A 12,168-nucleotide genomic window follows, 5' to 3' on the forward strand; every position below is an offset into this window, starting at 1 on the left:
AAAGAGATTCAGTTTACTGTCATAGAGGATATATTCAGATTTAAGAGGCCAGAAACAGAGTATAGATATTTTTTCTTAAAAAATTATTCAGATTATCAAAATAGTTGCCGATTAATTAGTTAGAAAACTAATCAATCCATCGTTCTAGCTTTAAAGAACAATTTACATTACTTTAAGGTTCACAAGTGAAATGGGATCAGATCTTCCAGACAGCCTCGGGATCGGTTGATTGGATCTCAGCCATTCATCCAGGTGTAAACGCAAGATAATGAATGTATTTCCATCATTGAGAAAGTCTCTGCCAGTGGGGTGGAAGCAGCATCACTTCAATGTCTGCTCTTTACCAGCTCGTCAGGATACCATACCCTGGAGACAACAAGAAACTGGATCTTTTTACAGTAGTGTGGGGTTCACAGCAACTGCCAAACCGACCCAGGTAAAACCAGTTCGTCATCATTTCTTTCAGATCTATCCAAAAAAGCCATAAAAGACATATCTCGCCATGACAAAGGAAAACTAACTCTAGTAACAATGCTTCTGGTGATTCTGCAACTCCAGTACCATGTTTGGTTTGCTGCCACTAAAGGGACTCACCACCCACCCACCTCCTGCCTGCTTTGCATACTGTATGGAAAAGAGATGAGATCCCGTTACAAAGCATCCATAACGGACACAATGAGACATCATGTTTACATGCAAGGACAATGATCTGGTTCTTTACTATCCATACAGCGGGTGTGGTTTGCATTTGAACAGATCAAAATGATATGTGGATTCAAAGAAACATTCCTGTTTGGCTTGCTGGTGCAGAAATATGTGAAGCATACCTTTTAGTGTTGCAACTAACAATTATTTTATTTTCAATTGTTCTGCAGATTACTTTCTAGATTAATCAATGAACTCTTTGGTTAATAAAATGTTGGAAAACTGGGAACAATGCTCCTTACAACTTCCTGAAACCCAAGATGAAGTCTTCGTATTGCTTGTTTTCAATGCCCTAAGAGTTGAAAGTTATTCAGCTTACTATTGCATAAGAAAATTCTCACAATTTTGAACCTAGAAATAGGGAACGTTTATTGTTTGCTCTTAGAAAAAAATGTAAATGATTAATCAATTAGTTAATAGTAAATAGTTTTAATTTGTAGTTTAGTTAATATATTTTCTGGTACTCCACTAATCAATCGACTAATAATTTCAGCTTCAATAAAATAAAAACTTGATTTAATAACTTAATGAACGTAAGTGGATTGTATTACATAGAAATTGATCTTATAATAGGATGTTTGCAGTTCTGGGACGCTAATCTACTGCAGTGAGCTCAAATAGTAGGCTAACACACTTTCACCACAAAACCTTTGACAAAACACACACACACACACACACACCTTAGACAGAGAATATAGAAACCACGTGGGTTGTAAATCTCAGCTTCAAAACCACTAGTGTGGTTACAAAAGCCTTGTCAGAAAAGCCCATAACCTCACCCGCACAAAAAAATCTTTTTTAGAGACAAGGGGGGGTGTTTTTCCAACGAAACTCTAGCCGGGAGTAAAAACTGCCCTTCAAAGATACTCAAAGCCGTTAGTGTGTACTGCAAGTCTTGGGTAAGCCTACTCAGAGATTCTTATTTTACCATGTAACAGAGTAAAAGATAAATACACCCAAATTTTAGGCTTGCAAATGTAAACAGCCTGGAGTCAGACATCAAAGCATTAATCACATTTATTTGATTAATTATTAGGCATTTTCTACCAACGCGTCTGTATATGCCATCTCATAAAACTGAATTTGTTTGTTTGGCTCTATAATCTAATCACAACTACACAAATAAATGTCTTCTTCCTCTCCAATACACAGCCCACAAAGTGATCTGAGAATAGTGCACACAAGCAAATCTGAGGCAACTGCACTGCATCTAAATCTTCATGGGCTTTAGATCAGTGCCAACAACAAATAATTATAGAGACTTGGGATGCTGTAAAATGGCTTGAGTAAAGAGTGTATTTTGTTGCCCATTACAAACAATTATTTAAACCTCCTCCCTACGACACTATAGGACGACACTGTTATGTATTGTCTGGCTCTCATTTCCCCCCCCTGATATTCAGGTGCTAGGGCCTCTGGAAATCTGTAGGGGAAAATGCCAAATCAGAACACAAACGTAGCACGCTCTGCACTTCCTGTTTACTCAAACAGTTACAGAGTGGAGAAAGTTTTTTACCCTGAAGCGCAGAGGCCTATATTTACCAGAGGCCAGGGACTGGGGGACCGTAACCGAGCAAAGAGCCTTCAAATTTCCACTGACTGTCTATGGGAGGGTAGGATTTGGCAATGTGATTAGGATCGTTCCAGCCCACCCTTATTTTTCCTCCCACAGATAGCACTTTCCTCCTGCCCTGCACTCTCTCTGTGGTGTCCTTCACTCTCCACATTGTACCACTATAGTGTGCCATTTCACGGTGCTGTGGTTGCCATGGAGATCACTCTAAACAGCAAGAGAGAGAGACTCAGTAGCAAACGCTGGACATGTACTGTTTCCAACCGACAGATGCTGTAACACACAAGGACACAAAACTGGATGATACATAAAAAGGTTCCGATGTCCAAAATACCTCAACATATACTTTATGCACACAAGGAGACCCGTTGAGCTTCTAAAATCGGCCAGGGATCTTTCATTGTAGTAGTAACAGTTTGAAAAGCAGAACAGTTTAGTATATAAGGAGAAATGAATGTGTTGTTATGACTAACTGTGGCACAGGCTGACTCTCCAAAATCCAGCTGCTGTCATTTGTTTGGCACTTGACCAGTGGTGCATGTGCTGAAATATACTCAGACCAGATGTCATAACAACTGTGAAGGCGGTGAGAATTACCCAACTGGAACTCACAAGTGCACACAGCTGCTTTAGTTGCATCCCTGAGCCTTGTCTTGCAGATCATGACTCACATGTACAAATGTGACAGCACCATTTGTATTTCATATGCTCTCTAGGATTTATGTTAAAGTCATAAAAATAAAATTGCAGTCTCAACCACTTTTACACATGTTTTTTTGTTTGCATTTCAAAAGATCTTTGGAACGATGGAAGTTTGACTTTGTATGTTTTCCACCTCACATCACACATACAAGGTATCTGCTGCTGCTGTTCACAGACGACATCAGATAACTCGACAACTGGTGCTGCCTTCTACTGTCACAGCTATCACTTGTGGGGGGAAAAACACTCCAACCAGAGGCCCCAGCCCCACTGACCCACTTCCACCATCATAAAATATGAATATCTGTGTGTGTGAGTTAATACACAACACACACACACACACACACACCTGCTTTCACTGAGGACTTGAGTGCAGTCAGTCTGTCTTTCAAGAGCTGGAACAGCCCAATGCTGAACCACAGTGTGTAAAGAACCACTGCACCACCTCCCAGCTGGGATGCAAATCACAAAGCTTTATCGATGGAGTGTAGACCACTTTTAGCCAGCAGCGTATTAGAGAGAGCATGTGTGTAAATGTATGGATATTACAAATGATGAGGATACACATTAATTCAAATGATTAGTCATTAGCATTTCCATCTATTCCAGCACATCTCTCCACCCTCTTCCATCAGCAATCTGAGAGTTACTTCCAGTTTACAAAAAACAGTTTTGTCTAAATATCATAACAAAGGATTTTATTTCCCCCTCTATATATTATTTCTAGGAGAAAAAGACTGAAAACATAAATAAATACTTCCCAAATATGGATGACTACCTATTTTAAACAAAAGCCTAAGAGGCAAAATGAATGATAGATTGGTGCCATACGTTTTCAGAAGTAAATCTGTAGATCCAAGGTTTTGCAAAAGTTTACATTTAAATGCAAGTAATGCATGGATTAAATGTAAACCATATGAATAGGATAGAAACCACAACCTCTAAAATTAAAGGCTTCCTAAATTTATCTGCATTATTTTAGACCTGTGAACTGAAAGTTAGCTTCAAGACCCTGTAGTTTTCTACTAGAAGCAGGCAATGAGTGAGTGTGAGGTGAAGCCTTGTAGACGACCTTACTGAAATCACTGAATGAGTCCAGTAAAGAGCAGAGTGAGAGCAGCTGTGAAGAAGTGAGAGAGCACAGAAATCTCCCAATTCACTAATAAAAACCTTGTTAGGTTATAAATCTATTAACAAACACCTTTCCCTCTCTTTAGAATATTAATTAAATGAACACAACACAAGGTTGGTGGTCCACGTTGTAATGGTCTCTAAAGAGCTGTGAGCACGGACAGAGAGGACGTGGTTGGCTGGCCTCCTCTCCCTCTTTCTCTTGGACCGTTCAATGCCACAAAACTTGTCGCTGCTCTTTTGAGTTTTGACAACAGATGGGCCAACGGTTTCTGTCACCTGACCTCGTCCATATCTGCCCTGCTCTCTCTTGTACTCACAAAAGGCCACAGACACCCTGTAAAGTCTGAACACAATCAGCTGTCAGACTCTCTGCTGGGTTGATATTTCTGAACTTTGACCAAGCATCAAATCCAACATTTACAGTCTGGCTGTTCTGCTATTTACAAGTAACCGCCTTCACTTAGCAGATTTAAATTCCATCAGGTGTGTTTTCCCAGGAGAGCTGAGAAATCATTAGCTGCTCAGCTGCAGCACACACAGGCTAATAAAAACCACAGATCTCTAAACTAGCTGGTCAAGAAGCATAAACTATTAGTCTAATCCTGGGATCAGGGCCACGGTTGTGACTGTGGGGTTCATTAATAGCTTCTCAGCTGACTGCATTCAAAGGAACACGATTAGCTTGTTTCTGCCTTTCCGTCTACCTGACAGATTCCACAGAAGTGTCAAACAAGCTTTGGTACATCTTTCTTTGCCTGAGTGAAACTCGTAAGACTAGTTACCAAGACTGGATTTCACTTTTTCTGGAATGCACTTTGTGTGCATCGAAATTGAAGCGATATCATGAGGATGTTAAACGTCTGTGCATTTTGTTTCGCCATTTATGTCACAATACAACATCAGCACCTCACCACCACAACAGGCAAATGGGTACCACCAATGGTACCACTGCGCATCAGTGCCATCCCACAACCTAGAGCTAGTCGATAAAACGATATTTATTGCGATATAACGTTCATTGACATAAATAACAAACATACAGTAAATGTTTACTTTAATTAATTTGAGTCACAAATGAATCAACACTTATTTTTTCTATTATGATATTTATTTTGTTGAGGAAAAAGAACTGGAAAAAGATTCTACTTTCTGATATGCATTCAGCAAGACACTAGAGCTATAAACTTTAAGCGAGTTCTTTGCTAAAACTCGTTTCTTTTACAAGACACCTTCATACTCTGACTTAAATGACTGGAGGCCTCTGTGTCCAAATGTCATGCAATAACTCGTCCTTCCCCTGAAGTCAGAAAGTGAGGGAAAGCGCAGGACAAGATGGTATTTCATACCCTGACCTACACACCCTTTGCAAACGCCTTTCTCTGTTCTGAGTGGTGCAGACATCTTCGGTGACACCACTGAAAGACAACATTCCTCCACATGCACAGACCGTTCTGGTGAAGTGTCGACCACACCTAAAATATGATCTATGATGAGGAGCTCATGAAGCAACGCATGGATGAGGAAGATGATGGGAGAGGGTTGATGTTAAAGGAATGGCATACTATGTATGCAAAGCTGACCGTGCTTCCTTGATTCTACAATATAGTAAAAGTATGTATAGAGAAATCTAGTGTACATGCACTTTTTCTCTGTGCAAGACTCCCCCAATTTCACACTAACCATAAACACACACCAACTGACTCATGATGCTGAGTCATCAAAACCACAGGATTTTTTTTTTTTTAGGGGGAGAAAAGAAAAAAGTACCTGACCTACAAAGCTTCTGAAAGTTAAAAAAAAAACAAAAAACATCAAAATGTCAACATTTCATGCTGTAATTGTATTTGTAGCCAATTTCCAATCACACAAAGAGACTGCATCATAAAAACAATGTACAGTTGGCTCAATGCTCTTAAAGGTTTTGTCTTTCAGCAGGACACAGAAAACCAACACACTAGTAGTGAGTGTAAAACAACCTCTGGCATAATTTGTCAGCCTATAAACCGCTCATTATATTACAGTCATAATGACACAAGTAAACTGACAACAGTTATTATATTAGCATCAAGGTTGACAATGCTCAGTAGCATACTCTGATCAGGGGGAAACAAGACCTGAGCAAATGGATTATGAATTAGCTGGTTGACACTGCACTTGCAAAGCTTTAAAACTGATTAAAATGCAACAGCAGGGTCTCAAGGACAGTTTAGCTTCCTTTAGAGTTAAGTCTCTGAGCTGCGTGGAGTCACAAATGACAGGCTGGGTGTAACTGAAATGACATAGGCCTGACTGTTCATTGCTGCAGCCAGCATACCGCAACACAGCACGGAGGTCTCACCTGAGAGAGTAGGTATAGCCGGTGTTCTCTGGGGCACACTGTGGAGGCGTATATGTGTGCAGTTGGGAAAAATCCATGGTCATTCTTCTTTGTTCAGACTGCGAGAGTCGGAATGCAAGGAAAAGGACTCTTTAGCCAAAGCTGACATGGTGGAGGGGGATAACAAGCACAAACTAACTTCAATACACGCTCCCAAAAACACATGCACTGCCTCATTCAGCCTGTCTCCAGCAGACAAATTAGTTCTGCTAATGAGCTCAAGACCGGCCACGGTGTAGTTGTATTTTTAAAACAGATTCAGAACCGCATCTACACATTAAATACAATACAGCACTGGTAAACTCCCTGCCTCTTCTCACATCAATTCTAGCGCTATTCACTGGGCTGCTCTCCAAGAAAACACAACCACCGGTTTCTGCGAAGCATGTGAGAAAGCACAGCCCAGGCAAGCCCTAATGAGAGCTGCTGTACATTCCCCCCCAGAAACACAACAATGCTACTGTGGCTCTAACAGTAGACGAGAGTTGGCCGACCTCTTCCCGCATGTTGGCTCTGGCTGGTTGTTTGACGGAGGCTACGGACAAGGGGGAAGCTGTAAAGAATGACTCGTCTCTTCTCCTCCAGATGGAAAACAGGCAGCAACCGAATGGCCGGTAGAGACAGGACACAGAGAATGACGATCCTCTCTCCCGTTGTATTGGGCAGACTCCTCACCAGGACAGCTAACTCCAACAGTGACTTCTTGGTTAAGCTCCACACACAGAAAGAGCAGTATTATGAAACAAGTAAAACAGCAATGGGTGGGGCTGAGTTTTAGGCAATGGGCGGGAAACAACTGGTGTGAGGGCTGAGCTTCTCATAGTGGAACCGGCATTATGTAAACAAGCTGTGCAAACACTGCTACCATAATACATTCAGTTGCCAGTTTATAAGGTACACCTAGCTAAAACTAATGCAGTGTAAATAACTGCTGTAGAATATTGCAGAGGTGTACAGTAAATAATAATAGAAACACTTCTCTGTAAAACGTAATACAATTCAACAGCACAACAAACTACAGCTTCCAAAATGAAAAAGTTGAAACACTGCCTCTCAGAAACAGTTTAATCAAAAACTAAACATTATAACCTTCATGAAGGGAGGATTTATTGCAGGACAGTTTTAGCGAGGTGTACCTAATAAACAGGCAAATGAGTAACTGTGCCGCATGCTACTGTATCAATGTGACCAGAACTTCCTCATATATCCTGAGCAAGAAGGAAACTCCGACTCCCAACTTCTCTTCAGCCAAACAGAGAGATAATGCAGAAACAGCAATGGTAAATAAAACAGATGGCTTTCCCTAAAATCCACCACCAAAATCTCAACCCATAATCTTAATCATGTTTCAAATCCGCATCCAAGTCTCCAAGCCGAAAAGAGGGATAAACAGAAACAAATAGCCAAAAGCCAAGGGGACCACTTTAATTCAGCCAGGATTAGTTGTTTTAAACTTGTCAACTGGTGCAATGAACGATGATGCGAGAGCTGAAGGTGGGCTCCAAAATCAAAACACCAATACCTCCTACAGTAAATCAACTTTAACCTTCTTACCGGTCAACCTGACTGTACTGTAGTCTGACCACAAGTGCTGTTAATAAAGAGCAATTTCTGCTCCACAGTCTTTTATCTTAGCAGGTGACTCTTCTTCAGAAATACTAAAACAGTATAGCACTTAATCCGTAAGCTCATAATTCAAGAGACAGGCTGAGTAAGACCATGCAGGCATCCCACAAACACACCTACAATCTAAACAGCCTTGCATTTCTCCTCACACGTTTGTTTTGCTGTAGCTCCTTTACGCATGCTACCTGCGAGAAGAGGGCCAAAGACTCCTGTGACTCCGCCTACTGTCAAAACAGCGTCTCAGACTGGTGCCGATCAAAACACATACTTAAAAGGTTAATAATAGTAAAGATAGTGTCCGGCCAAATGGCATATAAGCCCTGTAACATTATCACGTTGCACACAGCTAAATTTAGACGTCATGCATTTAAACAACGCCGTCACTCATGGAAGCACCGACTTACAGGCTTTGAGCAGCGACGCACTATTCCCACTGATCTTTCACACACGTTCATTTCGACATTTACCAGTCAAAGCACGGGCTGACTGGCCACTTTTAATAATGGATAAAATATTTAACTGTAATAACGTCGCAGTAAAAATCACTCTAGGAAATAAGGCCTGAGATTGCGTTAGTTTTGAGTAAAGGAGCTCAGCAAGGACAAAATAGATCTGAATACAACGAAACGAGACATTCACAACAGAAAATTGAAGCTATATTAACATATACATTAGCAGCATGTCAACTTGCCCGTTGAGTTTAATGTCCATGTATGTTATTATTCGTTAATAGCGTAATCCAAAAGGTAAAAGATCCACGCATTACTATCACGAAAGATGCGCAAACTTCTGCCAGTATCCCGACGCACGGGAAACCAAAAGGTTATTTATTACTGCGGACCCACAGATCCTAAGCGTTCTATTTCTCGTAAAAAAAACACAAAAGTTTGCAAGTAGCTTGTGAGTGTTATGCTAGTGCACAACAAGCAGATATCCAAAATGGCTTCCCAGGCGTAACAAAGCCAGAAGGATCGCTGCCGAGCTGATCCTCCCACTCCCAGGCCCCTCTATTGTCGGCCAGGGCGCACACTTTAAATCTATTGGAGGAACGCAGCACTGGTGCAACGGCATGAACCGGACAGCTGCTGGAGCTCGGTGCACTGAGAGAGATAACACACTATTGTTTAAGTTGATAGTGAACCCCTGGAGCAGATCTCAACTGACACTGAAGCTCACCGCATCACATCTGTCATCAAAACAAGCATAAACACAGTCCTGAAGGCATGACTGATCGATGATGTAATAATAATAATAAAAAATATTGTTATAATAAAATAATAATCTGGGATTTTCTCATTTTATTTTAAGTGCAAGATCAAAAATGGTATACAGTGCTATATTCTGCCATTTTTTTTAATTGCAGGGACCCAGGATTCTTTAAATCTTGAGGTCATGAGTTCAAATCCCCCCAAAGCAACCCTACCTCCACAGAAATATTTCGACCAGACCCTGAATGGAAAGTGTATAAAAAAAAAATCAATCACATGGCCTCAGTGTTAGCTAATGCCCTGTCTAGTTTATGCCCTGTTCAGCACCGAAACAGTCTTGCAACAACTAATCCCTAGACTGCATTAGGAAAAAGTTGGCATCAGTTGCAAAGCTGTTGCAGTTTTGTTCCTGCAAGTATTTTAAAATGGGATTTGACCTATGAACCACTGGACTAATGCAATAGAAAAACAGTTATTACTTTTGTCCCCCTAACAAAATGTTTGGTGATTGTGATGTCAAGATAAAACACTGAGCAGTGTAAAAATACACAGACAAAAAAAAAGTCCACTGAGCACACTTGCTGTTTTGCAGGAATGCTTTTATTGTGCATGTCGAAAACTGGGGGCTGCAGTCCTATTGCCAGAGCAGAGAAAGAGTTATCAAGAAAGAAAACAGATAGAGTAGGAGCAGTACCAAAGAGGATGCAAAAACCAGTGATGGAAAGTAATTCATTACATTGATTCAATTACTGTGCTAAAGTACAAATTTAAAGTACTTGAGTATATCCACTTCATACTTCTACTCCACTAGGCTACATTTCAGAGGGAAATATTTTACTTTTTTACTACATTGATTTTACATACAAAACATACAACTAAATATGTGTTGTTTTAAATGAATTGTCCCAAATAACCACACATATGTTTTTTCAGTTCTGTCTGATTAGACCTACTCAGGTAGGAGTTGGTAAAGCTGGTAATTTGAGTAAAGTCATTATGTACTACTAACAGTGACAAAGTTATAAATTGTTCTGCGAGAAACTAAAAGGAGAGTCCCTGAAGTGCCCAAAAAAGATTTTAAAAACCTTTTGTCTAGCTGCACAAAATACTAACTCACATATCTTGTGTGCATAAAATAAAACAGCTTGCAGGACTTTGAAGGATCCATAACGTAATTTGGCAAAGTGAGTAATTTTACTTTTGAAACTTTAAGTATATTTAGCTGGAAAATATTTATGTACTTTTACTCAAGTACAATTTCAAATGCAGGGCTGTTACTTCTGACAGAGTATTTTTACAATGTAATGCTACTTTTAGTTAAGTACTTCTTCCACCACTGTTATACTATATAAAAAACTAAGAAAACCAGTACTCTACTATTATATCATTATGTATGTTTTGGGGGGCATAACACTATAGTTTATAACAAACCATCTCTGGTTCAAAATCCAACCTCAAACATTAATGACTGCATAAACATTCTTGGGCGAGGCGCCATCTGCTGGACAGCAGCCTTATTCAGATGGACTTTGGACCCAATCTCATCACAACTTGAAGATAAACAGTAAAAGGCAGCCTGTTCTTCTGCCAAAGACTAAACACCAGCATTGTTCACACCCTTGTTCAGCCTAGATAAGACTAGGCCTACTTCTATCAAAATTCAGTTTCAGATGAGCATTACCTAGCGGTGGAGGAAGCATTTAGATCCTTTACTTGAGTAAAATGTATCAAAATATCCCATTACAAGCTCTGCATTTAAAAATCCCACTTAAGTAAAAGAACAAAAGTGTGATCAGGAAAAATACTAGTTCCACAGAAAATGACCCTCTACTTGTGTATGAGTATGTTATATATCAAATAATATATTGTTAATTTGGATTCATCAATGAGTAAGCAGAATTTTCTGCTGTAGCTGGTCAAAGTGAATCTAGTTTTACGTATAGTTTGGTTTAAATTGTGGGGACAGCATGCTTTTTTCTGTGAAATACTGCATAATTTTACATCTTTGGGCCTCAAACTTTTTTTTAATTAAGCCATGTTGGTGTTTAGAGGGGGGAGAGTCTCTTAGGGTAGAACTGCCAACAACAAACAGTGCTTTTTTGTAAGGGGTCACAAGCCAAAAAAGGTTTTAAACTGCTAGTTTTCTCTTTAACGATGCAAAAGCTTAGGTGTTTATACAGCATATTAATCATTAAAAGTAACTGCTTAACTATAGCTTTTGTACAATAAAAATACAATGTTTCCCTCTGAATTATGAAGCATAAAAATGGAAATACATAAAGTACAACCACCTAAAAATACTTGTTACTTTCCAGCAAATGGCAACACACCTCTTCTTCAAGTCATGACTCCTGTCCTCTGTACCTGGACCAGCCTAGGACCAGGGATAACACATTCACATCCTTATCACTTAGCCTATCAAAATAGCTTACAAAATGAGACGGTCTCCCGGATTTAAATGAAAGCGGAAGTGTAACATTACAGGGTTGAAGCCCCTAGCTACGCATGGATAGTTTGCTGATGGTTCAGGGAAATAGCCACAACAGGCAGGAAGGGTGTTAATTGCTTGCAAGATAATTTAATACGCCTTTCCATTACTGCAGATGGAGAAAGTGGTATTTTAATTAATCCATTTGTAAATTGTCCAGTGACCAGGAAATTAGCTTAGCTCCCTGCTACTAACTGTATCCTACTGGTCAGGAAAAAAAACAAAAACAAAAGCTGAAGTCACTTTCGGGGGTTCAAATCGTTATGGGCTTCTCTCTTTATGTCAATATGCTTCTTCTAAGTAAAACCTATGCAGAGAGGACTAATCAAGGAAGACACAGCCCGTGTTCCCCCAA

The 12,168-nt window shown here is 39.9% G+C and overlaps 1 protein-coding gene across 5 annotated transcripts in view; it reads right to left on the reverse strand.

Moving 5' to 3' along the window:
• Positions 1-12,168, reverse strand: part of sun1 (Sad1 and UNC84 domain containing 1) — a 32,133-nt gene that overhangs the window by 19,678 nt on the left and 287 nt on the right. The window contains exons 1-2 of one of the 5 annotated variants that reach the window (XM_038700416.1): positions 8,809-9,075; positions 6,453-6,550 (exon numbers count right to left, since the gene is read on the reverse strand). The exons of 1 other annotated variant lie outside the window; for it this stretch is intronic. In XM_038700416.1, the coding sequence (XP_038556344.1) occupies positions 6,453-6,535 (83 nt within the window). In that variant the 5' untranslated portion in view covers positions 6,536-6,550; positions 8,809-9,075. Of the gene's footprint in view, positions 1-6,452; positions 6,551-6,985; positions 8,751-8,808; positions 9,076-12,168 lie in introns of those variants that run through there. 3 more of the 5 variants (XM_038700419.1, XM_038700413.1, XM_038700426.1) reach the window with 3 other exon arrangements.

Source organism: Micropterus salmoides, unplaced genomic scaffold, assembly GCF_014851395.1.
Source record: "Micropterus salmoides isolate LMB-PRFRI ecotype aquatic unplaced genomic scaffold, ASM1485139v1 Ms_hic_scaffold_10, whole genome shotgun sequence".
NCBI classification, from domain to species: domain Eukaryota; kingdom Metazoa; phylum Chordata; class Actinopteri; order Centrarchiformes; family Centrarchidae; genus Micropterus; species Micropterus salmoides.